Source organism: Schistocerca serialis, chromosome 3 (assembly GCF_023864345.2).
Source record: "Schistocerca serialis cubense isolate TAMUIC-IGC-003099 chromosome 3, iqSchSeri2.2, whole genome shotgun sequence".
Classification (NCBI taxonomy): domain Eukaryota; kingdom Metazoa; phylum Arthropoda; class Insecta; order Orthoptera; family Acrididae; genus Schistocerca; species Schistocerca serialis.
The window spans coordinates 229,538,022-229,561,845 of record NC_064640.1 but is presented as its reverse complement, the minus strand read 5'-3'; the positions used below and the strand labels follow the sequence as shown (position 1 = coordinate 229,561,845).

The 23,824-nt window shown below is 39.1% G+C and overlaps 1 protein-coding gene across 3 annotated transcripts in view; it reads right to left on the bottom strand.

Annotated features, from left to right (window-relative positions):
- Positions 1-15,664: 15,664 nt before the first annotated feature.
- The window catches only part of LOC126469962 (glycosaminoglycan xylosylkinase), a 111,183-nt gene continuing 103,023 nt past the window's right edge, over positions 15,665-23,824 (bottom strand). For all 3 annotated transcript variants that reach the window (XM_050097379.1, XM_050097376.1, XM_050097377.1), the window contains one exon: positions 15,665-16,702. In XM_050097379.1, the coding sequence (XP_049953336.1) occupies positions 16,483-16,702 (220 nt within the window). In that variant the 3' untranslated portion in view covers positions 15,665-16,482. The remainder of the gene's footprint in view (positions 16,703-23,824) is intronic.

The following is a 23,824-nucleotide window of genomic DNA, read 5'->3' as shown; positions in this document are numbered from 1 at the left end:
AATTATGGAAAACTGTATTTAGTAACTCCGCTTTAGAGACACCATCATCCGTAACATTTCCATCGCTACCTCACAGTGATGGTATTGACTGTTTTTTGCTACTGGTGTACTTAACATACGACCAGAATCTCTCTGGGTTTTCTACCATATTTAAGACAATATTTCATTGTGGAAACTATTAAAATCATGTCACATTGACATCTGCACTAGCTTCCGTGAAATTTAGACAGTCTTGGGGATTTTGCGTTCTTCTGAATTTGGCATGCTTTTTTCGTTGCTTCTGCAACAGTGTTCTGACGTGTTTTGTGTACCATGGTGGATCAGTCCCGTCTATTATTAATTTATGCGGTATGAATCTATCTACTGCTGTCAATACTGTATCTTTGAATTTGAGCCATATCTGATCTGCACTTACATAATTAGCTTGGAAGGAATGGAGACTCTCTCTTAGGAAGGCATCAAGCGAATTTTTATCTGCTGTTTTAAATAGATATATTTTGTGTTTATTTTTAGTGGTTTTGGTTGATATGGTTTTAAGCCTCGCTACAATGACCTTGTGTTCACTAATCCCTGTATCCATCATGACACTCTCTATTAGACCAGGATTGCTTGTGGCTAAGAGGTCAAGTGTGTTTTCGCAATCATTTACAGTTTGTGTGGGCTCATGAACTAATTGTTAAAAGTAGTTCTCAGAGAAAGCATTCAGTACAATTTCAGAAGATGTTTTCTGTCTTCCACAGGCTTTGAACATGTATTTTCACCAAGAAATTGAGGGTAGATTGAAGTCTCCACCAATTATAACTGTATGAGTGGGTACTTATTTGTAATGAGATTCAAGTTTTCTTTGAACTGTTCAGCTATTTTATCATCTGAGTCAGGGGGCTCATCGTCCCCATTCCCAGAATTTATGTGAATTAGGTGGTGTATGTGTGTGTGTGTGTGGGGGGGGGGGGGGGGGGGCGTGCACGTAGATGTGGTGCCAACTCTCTCCTGCTGCCTACTAAGGCATCACTGCTTCCATGCCATGATGTGTAATTGCTGTTATCTGTGACAAAGGTGGACATACTGGCTATTATGTAGGTGGTTATAATGTACTGGCTGATCATTGTAGATTGCTCTTAAAAACACCATTTTCGGTCACATTGTGTGATAGAATAGTCAAAAATGCATCCATTACACAATCCTTCAGTGTAAAGTGTTGCTTGATCTCTCTATTTTCCAATGCAAATTTAAAAAATGTTAGTTACACAGTTTTGTCTTCAAAATTTATGAAAAACTTTCAGGATATGATTCATGTATTTGTTAGAGCCCTCATGTTAAGTGGAGGGGAAGTGTGTATCATCAGCTCGACTATCAGCAAGTTTTGTGTTATTTTTCTCTTCTTGTGTTCATACAAGTTGCTTTCTGATTCTTTATCTATCAGATCAGTTTAGAAATTACTGCCACCTTCAAATTGGGTTGATTTTCTGGAGAATAAATGGAAGTATTCTCTTCTTGACTGGTGGGTGGTATGATGTCCTTTTTCTTTTGTTTGGTTTATAATTGTTGAGTTCAAATTCTTCAAGAACCTATTCTGTTTCAGAATGACTACTTGCCTCAAGTGGTATATCAGTGTTAAATAGGAAAACCTACAGGAGTGGCTCCAGTTTCTCCTCATCTTTCAACTTTCTCAGCATAATCTGCTGTGCAAAAACACAAAGGCCTAAAATGACACATTACTATATGTTCTTTTTTTATGAAGCAGATCTCTCAAGTCCCACCAGATCATAAATGGTTAATGATTGTTCCTCACACAAGAATGGAGCCAATGTTGCCTTTATACAATACAGCAACTCAAATGGTCAATACTGGAAGAATTCTTTAGTCACACTTGACTTACAGGAGTGTTTTCTCAAATTCACGTTTTTTCTATTCACAAAACCCATACAACTGCAAGTAGGTCTCATCTATGAGAGATACACAGCCACCATCAAATCCGTCAGCACCAAACATGACAAGCATAGTGTTTATGTAGTTTTCTCTTTGTTTTAAGCATGGCTGGATATTTCCAAGTGATGTACAATCTTTTATCAACATGTGTAGGGTGTTCAGCATGACTTGATACACACTGCATGCCATTAATTAGGACTTAGCTGCAGTTTGACTTGAACAACAACAGCACCCGTCACACCATTCCCACTACAACTGCATTCTCCCAGGGACCGTTTCCATTAAAACCCTCCCTACCTGAAATTTGTCATATCTTGCAAGAGAAAAGTGGCATGATGATGTAGCATAAATGTAGAAAAGCATCTATTTACAGAGAGAGAAACAGTGAGGATATGATCTAGATGCTGATGTTGTTGTTGTTGTGGTCTTCAGTCCTGAGACTGGTTTGATGCAGCTCTCCATGCTACTCTATCCTGTGCAAGCTTCTTCATCTCCCAGTACCTACTGCAACCTACATCCTTCTGAATCTGCTTAGTGTATTCATCTCTTGGTCTCCCTCTACAATTTTTACCCTCCACGCTGCCCTCCAATGCTAAATTTGTGATCCCTTGATGCCTCAAAACATGTCCTACCAACTGATCCCTTCTTCTAGTCAAGTTGTGCCACAAACTTCTCTTCTCCCCAATCCTATTCAATACCTCCTCATTAGTTACGTGATCTACCCACCTTATCTTCAGCATTCTTCTGTAGCACCACATTTCGAAAGCTTCTATTCTCTTCTTGTCCAAACTGGTTATCGTCCATGTTTCACTTCCATACATGGCTACACTCCATACAAATACTTTCAGAAACGACTTCCCGACACTTAAATCTATACTCGATGTTAACAAATTTCTCTTCTTCAGAAACGATTTCCTTGCCATTGCCAGTCTACATTTTATATCCTCTCTACTTCGACCATCATCAGTTATTTTACTCCCTAAATAGCAAAACTCCTTTACTACTTTAAGCGTCTCATTTCCTAATCTAATCCCCTCAGCATCACCCGATTTAACTCGACTACATTCCATTATCCTCGTTTTGCTTTTGTTGATGTTCATCTTATATCCTCCTTTCAAGATACTGTCCATTCCGTTCAACTGCTCTTCCAAGTCCTTTGATTCAAGTTAACGTTGTCGAAAGCTTTCTCTACGTCTACAAATGCTAGAAACGTAGGTTTGCCTTTTCTTAATCTTTCTTCTAAGATAAGTCGTAAGGTTAGTATTGCCTCACGTGTTCCAACATTTCTACGGAATCCAAACTGATCTTCCCCAAGGTCCTCTTCTACCAGTTTTTCCATTCGTCTGTAAAGAATTCGCGTTAGTATTTTGCAGCTGTGACTTATTAAACTGATAGTTTGGTAATTTTCACATCTGTCAACACCTGCTTTCTTTGGGATTGGAATTATTATATTCTTCTTGAAGTCTGTGGGTATTTCGCCTGTCTCATACATCTTGATCACCAGATGGTAGAGTTTTGTCATGACTGGCTCTCCCAAGGCCATCAGTAGTTCTAATGGAATGTTGTCTACTCCCGGGGCCTTGTTTCGACTCAGGTCTTTCAGTGCTCTGTCAAACTCTTCACGCAGTATCTTATCCCCCATTTCATCTTCATCTACATCCTCTTCCATTTCCATAATATTGTCCTCAAGTACATCGCCCTTGTACAAACCCTCTATATAGTCCTTCCACCTTTCTGCCTTCCCTTCTTTGCTTAGAACTGGGTTGCCATCTGAGCTCTTGATATTCATACAAGTGGTTCTCTTCTCTCCAAAGGTCTCTTTAATTTTCCTGTAGGCAGTATCTATCTTACCCCTAGTGAGACAAGCCTCTACATCCTTACATTTGTCCTCTAGCCATTCCTGCTTAGCCATTTTGCACTTCCTGTCGATCTCATTTTTGAGACGTTTGTATTCCTTTTTGCCTGCTTCATTTACTGCATTTTTATATTTTCTCTTTTCATCAATTAAATTCAATATTTCTTCTGTTACCCAAGGATTTCTATTAGCCCTCGTCTTTTTACCTACTTGATCCTCTGCTGCCTTCACTACTTCATCCCTCAGAGCTACCCATTCTTCTTCTACTGTATTTCTTTCCCCCATTCCTGTCAGTTGTTCCCTTATGCTCTCCCTGAAACTCTCTACAACCTCTGGTTCTTTCAGTTTATCCAGGTCCCATCTCCTTAAATTCCCGCCTTTTTTCAGTTTCTTCAGTTTCAATCTGCAGTTCATAACCAATAGATTGTGGTCAGAATCCACATCTGCCCCTGGAAATGTCTTACAATTTAAAACCTGGTTCCTAAATCTCTGTCTTACCATTATGTAATCTATCTGATACCTTTTAGTATCTCCAGGATTCTTCCAGGTATACAACCTTCTTTCATGATTCTTGAACCAAGTGTTAGCTATGATTAAGTTATGCTCTGTGCAAAATTCTACAAGGCGGCTTCCTCTTTCATTTCTTCCCCCCAATCCATATCCACCTACTATGTTTCCTTCTCTCCCTTTTCCTACTGACGAATTCCAGTCACCCATGACTATTAAATTTTCGTCTCCCTTCACTACCTGAATAATTTCTTTTATCTCGTCATACATTTCATCAATTTCTTCATCATCTGCAGAGCTAGTTGGCATATAAACTTGTACTACTGTAGTAGGCATGGGCTTTGTGTCTATCTGGGCCACAATAAGGCGTTCACTATGCTGTTTGTAGTAGCTAACCCACACTCCTATTTTTTTATTCATTATTAAACCTACTCCTGCATTTCCCCTATTTGATTTTGTATTTATAACCCTGTAATCACCTGACCAAAAGTCTTGTTCCTCCTGCCACCGAACTTCACTAATTCCCACTATATCTAACTTTAACCTATCCGTTTCCCTTTTTAAAATTTCTAACCTACCTGCCCGATTAAGGGATCTGACATTCCACACTCCGATCCGTAGGACGCCAGTTTTCTTTCTCCTGATAACGACGTCCTCTTGAGTAGTCCCCGCCCGGAGATCCGAATGGGTGACTATTTTACCTCCGGAATATTTTACCCAAGAGGACGCCATCATCATTTAATCATACAGTAAAGCTGCATGTCCTCGGGAAAAATTACGGCTGTAGTTTCCCCTTGCTTTCAGCCGTTCGCAGTACCAGCACAGCAAGGCCGTTTTGGTTAATGTTACAAGGCCAGATCAGTCAATCATCCAGACTGTTGCCCCTGCAACTACTGAAAAGGCTGCTGCCCCTCTTCAGGAACCACATGTTTGTCTGGCCTCTCAACAGATATCCCTCCGTTGTGGTTGCACCTACGGTACGGCCCTCTGTATCGCTGAGGCACGCAAGCCTCCCCACCAACGACAAGGTCCATGGTTCATGGGGGGAGGTAGATGCTGATAGGAAACTAAATAGAATTGGTATCCAGTTCCATCAGTCAAATGATTGAATGGTAAATGATGCCTTTATGGTACCAAAGATGACAGATATTGTATTTTAACAGCAAACATAGTTAGGACACTTTGTTTTAATGTCACTGGTTAAAAATTAAAAATGTGATATTCTTTTACAAAAAAATAATCTGAAGCCTCTTTACAGTTTTGGAATGTGACTAGTCCATGTATGAGGATGAAGAATCACCTGACAATTAATATGTCATAAGAATATAGGTGAAAATGTCAATATGGTTCATCCAGCTTTAATTGTTCATAATTTTAAAATTGGCCATAATTCAGAGGAACCTGGATTCACTACTAGCACACTGAAGCTAATACATAACACAATAAAAATGTCAGTAGAAACTATAGATTTTAAAATGCGCATCATGAGTACTTACACATCAGTTTATACAACAGGTGTGGAAAATATATTGTGTATCTGCACTGCTGGAAGATTTTAGTTGTCACTCCCAGTTTAAAAATCCAGGATGCCTTTTGAAGGGCTGCTGAAGCGTTTGCACTACAATTAATATAAAGGTGCTGGACATCATTAACATTATTAGTAAGTTATGATCAAACTTTCTCTGGGGGCAGGGGGTTATGAGAGTAACTCTAGCAAACAAAACACACAATTCCATACCTTATTACCTCCAGACAAATGTATGCTTAGAATGTAGTTACATGCATTAGACAGGGTATGGCACTGTGCAGCAGTAGACCAAAGTCCATGAAACAGCTGGCCAGCTTATACATGCACTGCTCCACATTAGCACACTGACACGAATTCAGGGTTAATGTAAATAAGGAATATTACATACAGAAAATAATATTTCCACATTTTAACTAGTAGAATGCATGGACTAAGTCATAGCTTACTAGCACACTATTGAGCCACCAGATTAACAAAACTGAACAAAGAGTTCAACAACCCACTTTCAAGTGACAATCACATCCTATTACTCAATGAATTGTTAAGATGAGGCACAATAAAAAGTTATGTCCACAATGGAAAATATCTTTAGTGATACTGTGAAACCAGAAAAGTTAAAGCAGAACATCAGATGATGAAATTCCATAGTATTACCAAGACACTACTAAAAATGGCTTGAGAAAGGTAAGATTGTTCAGTGGGTAATTGAAACTCATCATACATAAGAACACTGATGCTACTTAATAGCAGTTACAAAAAACAGGACTATTTGGGAATTGGGCCACATAGTGTTATAGGTGTAATGTAAGAGATCTGAATCTGAGACAGCATACAGATTGTTTAGACGGGCTGCAGGGTAGAACTTTGAGATGAATAAAGCACTATCTCAGTTTTGTTATATGTAATAAATCACTGTATTGAAGATGGAATAGGCAAATGCCTTATCCCTGTATGTATGATGATGGTGATCAAAATAGTTAGGACGCCAATGAGCCATGAACAGTATCATAAGTATATTCCGTACAGGACATGGAACAGGTAACAATAGGTTGATCTGACTGCAACTTATCAAAAACTGCACAAAGACAACTGACACATTAATAGTGAAACCTCTGTACAAATACACTGTAAATATGATCAACTGATGACTGAGAGGAAGTTGACAAATAGAAATAAGAACCGGACAGCATTAACAATTACAAATCTACACAGTATCAAAGAAAAAATATATTATTTGTAAAGTTTCCATTTTCCCCGTATCTTTCAGTCATTTACGCAGGTTTTTTTTTTATGTATTTGTCACTGGAAGAGTACTTTTATGTGTCACTATTTTCTTAAGTACAAACTGTTTTTAATTTTTTGCTGATTACATTTGTAACATTTCCATCCAAAAGTGAGAAAATATCAATCCACAGAAAATACTTGACGGACCACGAGGACAAATGATGAAAGTTCACTGAGATTAACATGGGAACTGGTAGCTTATTACAGACAGTATGTAACTATGATATCATTCAGGCATGAAAGATCATAGTCCCTTAGTTATCTCAAGCAAATGACTGGGGCTGAATGAGAAGAATGATCAGAGTTCACGCACCAGCAGGCAAAGGAGATCAAGGTCCATTTGTTCCCCTCCACCCATATCTGATAACTTCAGCAGTACTTGTTTTGTTTTCTGGCTTGTTGACATTCTGTGTACAATAACATAGACTAACCAGTTTAAATAGTATAGACGAGTTATGTCAAACGATTTTTAGTGAAACAGACAGTGAAGGAAGGAACTGTGTACACAGTGATATGAAAAAATTGTGAACGTCAACTAACGAGATACGTAAGAATCACAGGCACTTTTGCTCCAAGCGTTTTAAAGTTATAATTTCTGAGGAACCACAACATATTACATCTAATCATAATAAACTGGGTGATTACAACAAGAATCAGTATCTGAGTGAATTGATCACCATTGTAACAGTCCAGTGGCGGCACAACAGAAATGATAATACACAGGCAAAGAATCATCTCTCTTCTTATTGTTATCATGTATGTGCACATGTTGATGGTAGCAATACATCTGACTGAATCCATAAATCTCAGATAGTCAAGGTAAACATGGAAAAAGGCCAAATCAACTATCTGAGGAAACTAAATCCAAAATTTATTCCTTCATTAAATCCCTGAGGATAAGGAAATCTCATTATACTTTAAACGATTCGTCAAGGGTGCACCTACCTGAAGGGCTAGATAAAGCCAAACTGCACTGAATGTAAAATGTCTCTGCCAAAGAGCGTATTGTTGGTTTAACAACTTTCCATGAAATTTTTGATGGAAACTTCAATATTTATTTTTGATACTCTTGAAAAGATAGAGGAGGAGGAGGAGGAGATTAGTGTTTAACGTCCCGTCGACAATAAGGTCATTAGAGACGGTTGAAAAGATAATGCCATTGTTGTCATTGAAATCAGAGATATCAGTGTTAAAAAAAGAATTACTAGGTCTACTGACACACAAACTGAAGCATCATTAGCACAGGACCTACTTACAACAGAAAAGGGGGGGGGGGGGGGGGGGGGAACGAACATTTGGCAAGAGGCACAAAGTTTTATTCCATCAAAAGAAACTGCCAAAAATAATCCAGAAAACATGAATAAATTGAGGTAGTTACTGTTGATTTTCAAAAAGTGTGCCTACCTGTAATATAACATCATCTGAAATAAACTATCATTGTCAAGTGAATTTCATATCTTTTAATATACATGTATTGTCAGTTTCCACCTCAGTATTTTAAACGTATGATGAAAGTGTCACCCAGAAGGAAGCAGATGACATTTGCTTTATGCTCAAACAGTTCTTTGAGAATATCCTCAGCCCAGAAGTAAAACACACAACCCTTTTCTGAGAATTATGCGCAGGCCAGAACAAGAATTTCACAGTTATGCATTTTTTACACTGCACAGTTCACACACTGATACAATTTGCAAACTTTAAAAGCAGTTTTACCTATAATAGCCCATTTTTTAATGGAAGGAGACGAGGATATGAGTCTTGTCAATGTATGACCTTACTGGGGCATCAGATTACTTGAGTGATTTCATCAGAAATAGCAGAATCAAATCATCACCTTTCACTGTCACCAACTGAGCCACAGACATCAAATTTGAAACTTGGACAGACTTTTTATCTGGGCTTTATGTTAAAAAGTGCCTCACACCTATATGAGTAGACTAGATTCAGTTTTTGTTCCATAGACACAAAAATGAGAAGCTTCTCATGGGTGCAGAACAAGTCAGAAATTATGATTGAAACAGACAAAACGAATCAAAATTTGTGCTGCGGCCAGGACTCGAACCCAGGTCTTCTTGCTTGCTACGCAGAAATGCTAACCATTACACCACTGCAGTATGATGGTCAGCATTGCTGCATGAACTACCTAAGCTGAGTTCCCTCCCCATCACAAACTTCAATTCATTTTTCCCTTACAAATTGTCACTACTGCCAGGGCTCTCCGATAATGGCAAGCACCCCAGCATTGTACGTAATGGGAGGGCACTCAGCTTAGGTAGATTGTGCAGAGCAATGTTGACCATCATATTGTGGCGGTGTAATGGTTAGCATTTCTGCCTAGCAAGCAAGAAGACCTGGGTTCAAGTCCTGGCCACAGCACAAATTTTGATTCATTATCGGTGATAATAAAAAGAGACTTAAATATCTCAGGGAAAAATTTAATTATAAGATCTATAAAGTCAGAAATTTCTGCACAATGTTCTTGAATTTACACCAGAAATGAGTCTCTTTACACACTTTTTCACCCTAAAATTTTTTGCTCAGTTTGACGAGTTACACCAGAATATAATCCCACATGACAGAATAGAATGAAAGTATGCGAAGTATGAAAGTTTTTTTATATTTATATCTCCTTCATCTGACATCATTCACATTGCAAATACAAAATTGTTTAGGTGCTGCAGCAATTCTGTGGTATTCCCTTCGCAACAGAATTTATTATTGAGTTGTAATCCCAGAAATTTAACACTGTCAACCTCTTCCATCTGCACATCTTCACATGTTATACACGTGCCAGAAGGAAATCTCATACGGGTTCCACACTGCAATAATAATAATAATAATAATAATTTTATTGTCTTTAAGCCATTACAGCAATAGACAAAGTCATACACATAATGCAATACAGTACAGTACATGCTATAAAAGAACAGGATTGTTAAGAACGTTACAGTTTAATATCACAGGTCATGAAATCCTTTATATTGTAGAGTGGGTTTACAACTAACCAGTCATAAAGTGTTTGTTTGTATTGTTGCTCTGGTAAATTTTGTATAGCTTGTGGAAGTTTGTTAAATAATTTGTGGCCCATAAGTTCATAACTATTAACTGATTTTGACAGTCTGTGGTAGGGCATATAGATAGAGCTGTTTGTCCTAGTGCTGTAACAATGTATATTTGCCCTGCGTTTAACTTTAGGCAAGTTCTTTTTTGTGTAGATTAAAACATAATAAATATATAGGTTTATTACTGTCATGATTTTTTGTTGAGTAAACAAAGGTTTACAATGAGCCTTTTATGGTGAGCCTGTAATTATCCTAATAGCTTTCTTTTGCAGCAATAGTATATCATGCACACAAGTGGAGTTTCCCCATAAAATAATACCATAGGATATGATGCTTTGGAAAAATGAGTAGTAAGATACTCTAACATAATTTTTAGGTACACAGTGCATTAATCGCCTTAACAAATAGATTACCCTAGTCAATTTACCACTAATATACTTAATATGTGGATTCCAAGAAAGTTTATCATCCAAATATACCCCCAAAAATTTAACACAACTAGGATCATCTGATGGAAACTTGTCTTTTAAACTAAATACCATCTGCTGGGTTTTGCTTTCATTAAGCAAGAACCCATTTGCTTTAAACCAGAGTGAAGCTTGCTCAATTGTCTCTGTAACACATGTTTTAAGGCTATTAAGATCATTAATGTGGTTCAGAAACGATGTATCATCAGCATAGAGTACTGTTCTGGATTTAATAAATGGTGGCAGGTCATTTATCATTATTAGGAAAAGGAAAGGGCCCAGCACGGATCCCTGCAGAACACCTACCTTAACTTGTTCTATACTGGATATTTCTTTCCCAACACAGACGGCTTGCTTACGGTTTTGTAAATATGATCTTAATAGCTTAAGGCTGTTACCTTTAACACCATAGAAGTCCATTTTTTCGAGTAGTAGTGTATGTTCTACACAGTCAAAGGCTTTGCTCAGGTCACAAAAAGTCACTTGAGCAAAGCATTTATCTTCAAATACTTGATTGATGTATTTAACAACATTGTCTATGGCATCAATGGTTGACAGGTTTTTCCTAAAGCCATACTGTGATCCAATTATTAATCCTATGTTATCAAAGTAAACAGATAATTGTTGGTAAATTACGCATTCTAGAACTTTTGAAAAAACTGGAACTATGGATATTGGCCTGTAACTTGAGACAGAATTTTTATCTCCTTTTTTATGTACTGGAACAACCCTAGACAGTTTAAGCTCATCAGGGAAAAAACCCTCCAGTATACACTTGTTTATACAATATGTTAGGGGGTACACTATACAGTCTACTACTTTCTTCAGCATGTTACAAGACAGGTCATATATGTCTACACTGTCTGATGATTTTAACTGTTTCACTATTCTTAACACAAAACCAGGTGAGACCTCAGAAAAATTGAAGGTACTTGTGTTTGTTGACGACCTAGCAATATTTTTTGACAGTAACTGTGCTGAGCTGATTTCAGGTTTAATTATAGCACTTCCTACTTCCTCAACTGATTTAATAAAAAAAAGTCATTAAATTCCTGGGGAGAGATACTAATTTTGTCACTTCTTTTATCTTTGGCGACACTATTTATTAGTGTCCATGCTGCTTTGCACTTATTGGTGGATTTCTCAATACTTCTGAGATTGTGTGCTTGTCTGGCTTCCACAATTGCTTTTTTGTACACATTCCTAGATCTAACATAGGCTAATTTAGCATGGTTGGTTTTCAGATTTTTATAAATATTGTACAACAACATAACTTGATTTTTCATAGTAGACAGCTGTTTTGTATACCATGTATTTTGTCTATTTGGAACTTTTGCTTTTAGGACTCTGTAAGTTACTTTGCATTTCCTTATTGAGATGCAGTCATTAAAGTGTCCCAAAAATGCTTTGAGAAACCTATCAAATAGTACCTTTGCTGGCAGATAATTGCTTAGAGTCATTTCAAAGTTTAATGACAGTCAACTAGCTTTAAACCATTTATTACTGACAGTGAAAATTTGATTAGCAGCAATTTCTAAATCTGAACTTGACTTGCTGTTTACTGCAATGTTTTCATCACCTGCAAACAAAACAAATTTAGAATCTGGGAATGTAATAGACGAGAGGTCATTAATGTAAACAAGAAAAAGCAATGGACCCAAAATGGAACCTTGAGGAACATCACATGTAATTAATTCCCAGTCATGTGAAGACTGGTTGTTTATTCAACAGGTATTTTGCAATGACACCATTTGTGCCCCATTAGTTAGGTAAGACTCGAACCATTTTGCAGCACTGCCAGTGACACCATATTCTAATTTACATAAGAGAATGCTGTGGTTCACATTGTCAAATGCTTTTCAGAGGTCACAGAAAAGGCCAGTAGCCTCTAATTTGTTATCTAATGAATTAAGTACGTTTTCACTGTATGTGTAAATAGCCTTCTCTATAATGGAACCCTTACAGAAACCAAACTCTACTTCTTTGGGAGAACTGGGTGGCATTTCCATTTTACTGCAGTTATTTGTGGATACTGATCTCAGATATTCCAATGCTCTGTTTACTGAACCTGATAACCCGAAGCTGTCAGTAACAGAAACAAAGTACTTGTTTAAGAGGTTTGCAACACTACATGCACTTGTTATCAACATCGTATTTATTTTTAGAGCTATCTGTTCCTCTTTCTTTCTGGCCCCACCTGTCTCTGTCTTCAATATGTCCTATATAGTTTTTATTTTGTTGCTTAATAAATCTGCTTAGATTTCTGGATTACTTGCTTCAATATGTTACAGTATTCTTTGGAATACATTACAATGCTAACATCAGAGCTGTTCCTAGATAGTAGATATGACCAATTAGAATTTTAAAGGTTGACCAAAAGGAGGCAAGATTAATGCTTCAAAAGGCAAACTACTTTGGAAGCTATATGACAGCTGTTTTTGTTGGTAATCAAGGCACAAAAACCAGAACGTCTTCCAAGCAAAGTGACCCAAATGTACTGAGAGAACATTAGAATGGAACACTGTGCCTTAAATCCACACAATTGATGGACCAACAACATTTAAAATTTTCAAGCATTCTATGATTCACAGATTCCTGCCCTTGGTTTGGACAATGAAGTAGAAGATGACAGTGAGCATGCAGACAACCAACCAATTGATTATGCTCCATAACTGGTAAAAACGATCTATGTTGTGATGTCTTTTTGTTTTGAAGTTAAGTGTTCGTGTTCCATCTGTTAAATGTTATTTTTATTTCTGAATATGTAATAAATGATATATTACAATGTACAAAGCTTAATAAATTTATTTTTATACCTACTTTTAATTTTTTTATGCGACATGAAACTTAAAAAAGCTAATACTAAAAACTGTTTTGTACAGGACTATGATCATTCTTCCCTGTGGCCCTTAACTTATCTAATGAGTCCATAAAGTTTTATGCTAAACCACCTGGAAAAAAACCTTAGTCTTAATTAATAAGAAAACAGGAGAAAAGGTGCAAAACACTGTTCATTGTAATGTCTGCCGAGGGCAAGAAAAAAGTGTGATATTATGAACACCTCATTAACAACTACTGGTTATTTGTCATTTCTGGAAAGGTAGGACTGATGATCGTGAGGGTTTAAATGACGTAAGGCATTCTTTTGAGTGAAGCAGACACATTAGGTTTCATTCCAGTTGCACATTGTATGATATGAAAGCCTACATTTAAATAGAAAGAACCATTTGCAGTAAAGCAGCTCTTAAGGGTACAAGGACACATGTTATCACACAATGCAATTTTTTTTCTTTTATATCTAAACTTACCATTATACCAAAACTCAGTGGTAGCCTTTTCCAGGAAGTGCCAATCAGAATAAGAAACCGAAACATGAAAGAAGGGAAGATAAACAAAGGAATTTGATTTGTTGAAAGAACTCTGGATAAGACCAGAAGACCTGCAAATGAGAGTAATTTGAAGGTCGACTCTTGAGTGTGTATCTTTCAAACTCCTCCCGAAAAGTTGTAAAAGTCTTCTGTTCTCTGTCACAAAAAACCACAGATCTGAAGAAGAATTTTAGAACTCAAAGAGGGGGAGAAAAAAATTGAAATATGCACTCATAACATTACAGGGCAGCTAACACACTTGAAGGCATATCGCTTAGAAATTTCAATACACAGTTCATTTTTATTTTTTTCCTGCTTCCCTCTGAAAAATGATCTTAAAATGCATACTTTTGTATATCAGGAACCTTTCCACACTACTAGTACCATCAACATTTTTCACTCACAGTTAGGGCAGTGTGTTGTTTCATAACATAAAATCAACATAATATTGTCTCTTCAAATTAATACAAATTTTCATGTATAGAGAAGTGTCAGCAGTCAGTTAAAGTTAAAATTGCTTCAGGTCTCTGATGTAGTTTATTGACAGCTCATGAATTTTCATGTTGCACAAATTATTTATTAATGCCTAACTAGTTTACCTAAATCTCTAGTAAACAGTTGTGTACATTATCTGATCAAAAGTATCCACAAACCACTACATGATGTTTAATTGATCATTAGATGTCTCGAAAAGTGGACGTGCCAGTATAAAAGAAGGTGGCAAATACTGTGTTATCAATAGAGAAGTAGTAACAGCAGAATGGATCAATTAGTTGAGCTCAGTAACTTTGAATATGTACTAACCATTGGATGTCACCTGAGTAACAAACCCATCAGGGACATTTCCACCTTTCTAAATCTCCCAAAGTCAACTGTCAGTGATTTGATTGTGAAATGTAAAAGCGAAGGGATGACCACAATTAAATCAAGACCAGGCACACCTCAGAAACTGACAAACAGGGACCATCAGGCATTGTGGAGGGTGGTTGAAAATAACTGGAAACAAGTGTTTAGGACAGATGAATCATTCTATCCACATGGCAATCCAATGGAAGGATTTGGGTGTGATGAATTCCTGGAGAATGTTACCTAGCATCATGTGGAATGACAGTAATGGAGTATGGAGAAAATGTACTTATTGTACAGAGGTGTTTTTTGTGGTTGGGGTGTGGTTCGTTTATTGCATTTAAGAAAATGCTACATTCGGAAGGATAAATTGTGTTCTATTTACAGCATTGTGTACTATGTTCACTAGAGGAACAGTATGGAGATCATGATTATATGCATCAGCATGACAATGTACTCAGCAATACGGTATCATCTGCACGGCAATGGTTTGTGGAAAATAACATTCCTCAAATGAACTGGCCTGCCCAGAATCAGAATCCAAACTTAAACCCAACGGAACACATTTGGGATGAGTTAGAATGTTGACTCCATTCCAGACACCAGACTACCTTCTCTGGTTTCAGTTCTTGAGGAGAAATAAGCAAACATTACTCCACAGACATTCAGTCACTTCACTGAAAGTGTCCCCAGCATAGTTCAAGCTGTCATAAAAGTGAAGGGTGGACACAACCCATCCAGATGATTTATATCAGATAGTGTGCATGTAGATTTGAACAAACACAAGGAAGTGGTATCATAAGCAGGAAAGGACAGAATTAAACACTTCAAACAGCATATTTTATTTACATTTAAAATTTCTCTCCTTACATATCCACAAGAATAGTAAATTCCAAACGTGGTCTAATTTCCATAATATGTAGTTATACACTCTAATCAATAAATGCCAATATTACAATGAGCATACTATTGTAATGTCAACAATTCACTTATTTACAGAAGTGTTATTTGTGGATACATGAAATAAGAGCCACACTGCAATGGCATCTACAAAAGATTTTATATGGATTATGCACTTTTTAATTTTTTTTTTTTTTTTGTCAAAAGTGACAAATTTACCTATCTGCTTAGTTCTGAAACATGGTGATAGCATGAAAAATTTTATAATATGATGCAAAATGTAAGCTTTGTTTCTGTACAGTACTCGATATAGCAGCTGTGAATTTCATTATCTTTATTTATTCAGATCAGTTAAAAAACTTATGGCACAAAACAGAGCTTTTTGAAAAGCACTGTACATAGCTATTCAATGAGACTCTTGCATGTACTCAAGGACTCTTGTTAAAATCTCTGCCCACCCAAACTGGCTGGCTTATAGCTTACTTCCTCCCTCAGAAAGAGAAAGGAGGAAGGAGTGTCATCACTGTAGTGTTACATCTATCACTTACACAGAATATATCATTATCGTGTTAACAACACAAGAAAACTTTCCTTTGGTACCATAACTTCAGCTATATGCTTTCAGACATATGATGCAAATTTCTGAACTCTTCTGTGGTGCTTATACGACAAACACAGGCAAGATGAACATAAACACTACATACAGACACTGTGCATGAAGCTATTGAGAGATACTTCATCCATTAGGGCTATTCCATAGAACAGCTGCTTCTCCAACATGGTTGAAACACATCTCAACTGCTGCAAATACTGCAAGCAAGCGGCGATCTAGCGCATGCAAATGAGCAGCTGTCAACACTGGTGCTATCTGGCTGCCTTGCAACAATTTCTCCATGGAAAAACTTAGTGCTCCACCAGCTAGGACTCGCAAACGTTCCCAAGTTGTCTGCCGAATACTGCAACAATAAGAAGCAGAAGAAACTTCTAGACAATATATATTATTTCAATCTGCACAAATTGTTAGTCAAATATATCCAATATATAAAACCTACATGGTAACAGAACTTCTTGAATGAAATATGAATTCTCTCTCTCTCTCTCTCCCTATCCCCCCCCCCCCCCTTCTCTCCTCCCCCCCCCCCCCCCCCCCCCACACACACACACACACACACACTCTACAGCATCCCACATTCAGAAATTCTTCACGGAGTTGGGGGAGTTGTCAAGCAAACACAATTTCAGTATGTTTCTGAAATGAATATATTATCTTTCAAATTCTTCACAGAACTGGATAAGTGGTCGAAGATTTTTAGGTCTGAATACCTCAGTCCTAACATTAAGGTTGAATGAGGACTCATGTGATTCATTTTTCCTTCTAGTACTGTAGTTACAAATGTTACTTATGTTTTCAAACTGTGGTTGTTGAACACAAACTTTATAAGGAAGTAAAAGTACTCAATGCCATTGTCAATGTGCACAGCTGTTTAAAGAAAGATTTACAAGAGATTCTAGAGTGTACACCACATGCTATCCTTATTACATATCTATGTACAGCAAACACATTCTTCCTCAACAAAAAGTTGCCCAGAACATGATACCATAACACATTAGTGAGTGACAACAGGAAAAGCAACTCAACTTTTTGGCATTTCCAAAAGCAAAGTCAGCTTTTACCCTAATGCAAAATCTGCAGAGCTTACATTTTTATGGAGGACTATAACAAGTGACTTTCAGTTCTACATCTACAGCTGTGTCTCTTAAAACCACTGAAGTGCATGGCAAATGGTACATTTATGTGACCCTCTTCCATGAGTCAAACAATCCTGTTTTCATTCCTGCTAATCTTTTTTATCTATGTTCAATATCCTCTGATAGTTCTATTTGGCACTGGTACCACACATTTGAATAATATTCTAAGATCGGCCACACAAGAGTCCTGTAAGCAATTTCCTTTGTAGATTGACTGAATTTTCCCATTATCCCTATTAATGAACTGAAGTCTGCCACCTGTTTTACCTTAGACTGAGCCTGTGTCATCATTCCATTTCATATCCCTACAAATTGTTACACCAAGGTATTTGTTTAACGTGATTGTTTCTTTATTATCTACAGAAGGCATGACAATGCACTACTCAACATTACCGGTGACGGTACTTCACGGGCCGATGGTGGCTCAGTAACAACTGGGGAACAGAACCCTGTGAGAGTAGCAAACTCATTGTGTGAACTGATCTATGGGAAGCAGAATGTCTGAACCCACATAAATACACGCACAGCAATATACTCAGCATGTGGGTGGTGCCGGTGGCTAACAAATAAGCACACGACACCACTCAGCACAAAGTGAAAAAACGAAGTCCATGGCAGTTTAACTCCATGTGAGCACTGCCTACTCTGCTTATTGCCACTCACAAGTAAACACTCCCATCAGTGCCCATACAACGCAACGTGTGTCATCCATGGCAGGTTTCTGAACTACTACACTGCTCTACCCATGACAGCTCATCTGCCCCCAATGTGACGTTCACTGACAGGGGTACTAAAGTTTCCAACTGTGACCCTGCCCGCATCTCGTGGTCGTGCGGTAGCGTTCTTGCTTCCCACGCCCGGGTTCCCGGGTTCGATTCCCGGCGGGGTCAGGGATTTTCTCTGCCTCGTGATGGCTGGGTGTTGTGTGCTGTCCTTAGGTTAGTTAGGTTTAAGTAGTTCTAAGTTCTAGGGGACTTATGACCACAGCAGTTGAGTCCCATAGTGCTCAGAGCCATTTGAACCATTTGAACTGTGACCCTCTGATATTGTAGTAACAAGATACTACTTTTTTCGTTTCGTGAACTTTAGATTTTTGAACATTTAAAGCAAGCTGCCAATTTTTGCACCACTTTGAAGTCTTATCGGGATCCAATTAAATATGTGTACAGATTTTTTCACACAGTACTGTGCTGAAAGTAACTGCATCACATGCAAAAAGCCTGAGGTTACTATTACTATTGTTTGTCATGTCATGAATATACAACATGAACAGCTGGGCACAACACACTTCTCTGGGGTACATATGATGTCACTTTTACATATGTTAATAACTCTACATCCAAGATAACATGCAGTGTCCTCCATACAAAGAAATCCTCAATCCAGTTACAAATTTTGTTTGATAGCCCATACAACTGTATTTTCATTAAAAAGTGTTGGTGTGGTGCTGTGTCAAGAAATACTGCATTTACCTGACTGCAATGATCCATGGCTTTCATCATATCATGTGAATAAAGGTAGAGTTGGGTTTTGCCTCACCAATACTTTCTGATTCAGTGTTGGTTGGCATGGAGGAAGTCAGTCTATTTGAGATAACCTATTATGTTTGAGCTCAGGACATGTTATAAGATTCTATAATAGATTATAGAAAGTAGTTTTGTGGATAACTTCTGCTACCTTTCTTGTAGATTGAGTGTTACCTGTGATTCCTTCCATCTACTGGGCTCTCATACAGCTAAGAATTGAGAGTAATCTGTTTCATTTATTGATTTTCCTTCCTGCATTATTTCTAATGTGTTATCGGATGAGCAATTTTAGGACTCCCCTTGGTGGGTCAGGGATGTACTACACAAAGGAAGCAGCTACTCGGGTAGGAGACTGCTTGCGGCGTCCACATGGGGTCTTTTTTAGGCTAGGCAGGAGGTTGAGGAACTCTGATGAACATTGGCCAATCGACAAGCCAATAGCAAATCCAGAGTAATGACACTTCAACTGCAAAAATTTTATCAGTAAATTGTCACAGCACCTGTAACAAAGGTCCTGAATTTAGTCCCCTCCAGTAAATTTCTTGTGCTCAAATTGTTCTCAAGACTGAGAGCTGGCCAAAACCCGAAGTAGAAAGCTCAGACTTTTAGCGATTCACACAACACGCCGTCTGCTTCACGTCTGCTGTGCAGCGAGCTACCTTAATTTAAGTATTAACTGTATTTTTCTTACTTGTCACTTCTTCTTCCGTGTGTTTTTGCTTTTAGGAAGCTTTAATTGTCGAGTGCTATTAATAGTGTTCCATAGATTTTGTGTTTGTTTTGAATACAGTCAGAGAGAGTCCCTTTAGTCAACCATAGTGCCAGTAGTGCTAGTGTTTGTTTTCAATATAGTCCAGAGACAGGTAGTGCTAATTTCATTGTTTTCTACAAGAAGTGGCTAGCAATCACAGTTTAGTCAATATTCAGCCACCTTTAGTGAATTAGCAGTCTAGTTAAAAGTTGATTAACTCTCTTCAGTAAACTGATTCCTTCGGATGGATAGGATGTGTGACTGCTGTGTACGGACGCAGGAGGAGCTGGCCACTGTTCGCAAACAGCTGAATGTGTTGATGGCCGCGGTCAGCCATCTTCAGGCTGCTGCCTCGGAGTGTAGCGGCAGTGGGGAGTCTGGTCTGTCACAAGGTACACCCCAGGTGTTACATGCTTCACCCACTGTCCCTGCTGTCGAGACATCTTCGCGGATACCGGGTGGGGTTGGACCACCCTCTCCCCAAGGGGAGTGGCGGGTTCAGCGGCGTTCGCGGCACACGAGGCGGAGGGTAAATGTGGAGGCTGGCCGTGTGGCATCGCCCGCTCTGCCTGTGAGTGGACATGTGGTTGCTCCTTCAGCAAGGTCCGAGCAGGCACACGGGGGGGGGGGGGGGGGGGGGAGGAGTTTATTAGTTATTGGGAGCTCCAACGTTAGGCAGGTGATGGAGCCCCTTAGGAAAATAGCGGAAAGGTCGGGGAAGAACGCCAGTGTTCACTCTGTCTACTTGCCGGGGGTCTCATCCGAGATGTGGAGGAGGCCCTACTGGCGGCGATAAGAGAGCACTGGGTGCACCCGACTGCAAATTGTTGCTCATGTCGGCACCAATGACTCCTGCCGTCTGGGTTCAGAGGTCATCCTCAGTTCGTACAGGCGGTTGGCGGAATTGGTGAAGGCGGAAAGCCTCGCTCGCGGGGTGGAATCAGAGCTAACTATTTGTAGTATCGTTCCCAGAACCGATCGCGGTCCTCTGGTTTGGAGCCGAGTGGAAGGCTTAAACCAGAGGCTCAGACAATTCTGCGGACATCTGGGGTGCAAATTTCTCGACCTCCGCTATCGGGTGGAGAAATGTAGGGACCCCCTGAATAGGTGAGGCATGCACTACACGCCAGAAGCGGCTACAAGGGTAGCGGAGTACGTGTGGAGTGCACATGGGGGTTTTTTAGGTTAGAGAATTCCCTCCCTAGGCCCGACAAGACGCCTCCTGAGACGCGGCAAGGTAGGAGTAGGCAAAATGCAACAGGGAATAACAATATTAATGTGCTAATAGTAAACTGCAGGAGCGTCTATAGAAAGGTCCCAGAACTGCACTCATTAATAAACGGTCACAACGCCCATATAGTACTAGGGACAGAAAGTTGGCTGAAACCAGACATATGCAGTAGTGAAATCCTAAACTCAGATTGGAATGTATACCGCAGAGACAGGCTGGACAGCGAAGGGGAAGGCGTGTTTATAGCGATAAGAAGTGCAATAGTATCTAAGGAAATTGACGGAGATCCGAAATGTGAAATGATTTGGGTGAAGGTCACGGTTAAAGCAGGCTCAGACATGGTAATTGGATGTCTCTATAGGCCACCGGGCTCAGCAGCTGTTGTGGCTGAGCACCTGAAGGATAATTTGGAAAATATTTCGAGTAGATTTCCCCACCATGTTATAGTTCTGGGTGGAGATTTTAATTTGCCGGATATAGACTGGGAGACTCAAACGTTATAACGGGTGGCAGGGACAAAGAATCCAGTGAAATTTTTTAAAGTGCTTTATCTGGAAACTACCTTGAGCAGTTAAACAGAGAACCGACTCGTGGCGTTAACATATTAGACCTTCTGGTGACAAACAGACCCGAACTATTTGAAACAATTAACGCAGAACAGGGAATCAGTGATCATAAAGCGGTTACTGCATCGATGATTTCAGCCGTAAATAGAAATATTAAAAAAAGTAGGAAGATTTTTCTGTTTAGCAAAAGTGACAAAAAGCAGATTACAGAGTACCTGATGGCTCAACCCAAAAGTTTTGTCTCAAGTACAGATAGTGTTGAGGATCAGTGGACAAAGTTCAAAACCATCGTACAATATGTGTTAGATGAGTACGTGCCAAGCAAGATTGTAAGAGATGGAAAAGAGCCACCGTGGTACAACAACGGAGTTAGAAAACTGCTGCGGAAGCAAAGGGAACTTCACAGCAAACGGGCTATGCGAGAGGCGTTCAATGAATTCGAAAGTAAAGTTCTATGTACTGGCTTGGCAGAAAATCCTAAGAAATTTTGGTCTTATGGATCAAAACAAAATGTCCAGACACTCTGTGACCAAAATGGTCACAGAGGATGACAGACTAAAGGCCGAAATACTAAAAGTCTTTTTCCAAAGCTGTTTCACAGAGGAAGACTGCACTGTAGTTCCTTCTCTAGATTGCCGCACAGATGACAAAATGGTAGATATCGAAATAGACGACAGAGGGATAGAGAAACAATTAAAATCGCTCAAAAGAGGAAAGGCCGCTGGACCTGATGGTATACCAGTTTGCTTTTACACAGAGTACGCAAAGGAACTTGCCCCCCTTCTTGCAGCGGTGTACCGTAGGTCTCTAGAAGAGCGTAGCGTTCCAAAGGATTGGAAAAGGGCACAGGTCATCCCCGTTTTCAAGAAGGGACGTCGAACAGATGTGCAGAACTATAGACCTATATCTCTAATGTCGATCAGTTGTAGAATCTTGGAACACGTACTATGTTCGAGTATAATGACTTTTCTGGAGACTATAAATCTACTCTGTAGGAATCAGCATGGGTTTCAAAAAAGACGGTTGTGTGAAACCCAGCTCGCGCTAATCGTCCACAAGACTCAGAGGGCCATAGACACGGGTTCACAGGTAGATGCCGTGTTTTGTGACTTCCGCAAGGCGTTCGATACAGTTCCCCACAGTTGTTTAATGAACAAAGTAAGAGCATATGGACTATCAAACCAATTGTGTGATTGGATTGAGGAGTTCCTAGATAACAGAACGCAGCATGTCATTCTCAATGGAGAGGAGTCTTCCGAAGTAAGAGTGATTTCAGGTGTGCCACAGGGGAGTGTCATAGGACCGTTGCTATTCACAATATACATAAATGACCTTGTTGATGACATCGGAAGTTCACTGAGACTTTTTGCAGATGATGCTGTGGTGTATCGAGAGGTTGTAACAATGGAAAATTGTACTGAAATGCACGAGGATCTGCAGCAAATTGACGCATGGTGCAGGGAATGGCAATTGAATATCAATGTAGACAAGTGTAATGTGCTGCGAATACACAGAAAGATAGATCCCTTATCATTTAGCTACAATATAGCAGGTCAGCAACTGGAGGCAGTTAATTCCATAAATTATCTGGGAGTACGCATTAGTAGTGATTTAAAATGGAATGATCATATGAAGTTGATCGTCGGTAAAGCAGATGCCAGACTGTGATTCATTGGAAGAATCCTAAGGAAATGCAATCCAAAAACAAAGGAAGTAGGTTACAGTACGCTTGTTCGCCCACTGCTTGAATACTGCTCAGCAGTGTGGGATCCGTACCAGATAGGGTTGATATAAGAGATAGAGAAGATCCAACGGAGAGCAGCGTGCTTCGTTACAGGATCATTTAGTAATCGCGAAAGCGTTACGGAGATGATAGATAAACTTCAGTGGAAGACTCTGCGGGAGAGACGCTCAGTAGCTCGGTACAGGCTTTTGTTAAAGTTTCGAGAACATACCTTCACCGAAGAGTCAAGCCGTATATTGCTCCCTCCTACGTATATCTCGCGAAGAGACCATGAGGATAAAATCAGAGAGATTAGAGCCCACACAGAAGCATACCGACAATCCTTCTTTCCACGAACAATACGAGACTGGAATAGAAGGGAGAACCGATAGAAGTACTCAGGGTACCCTCCGCCACACACCGTCAGGTGGCTTGCGGAATATGGATGTAAATGTAGATGTAGAACATATATCAAAAACACAGAGTAGATGCGATAGGATGAGGAATGTCATTGCAGTTGACAAAAATATTG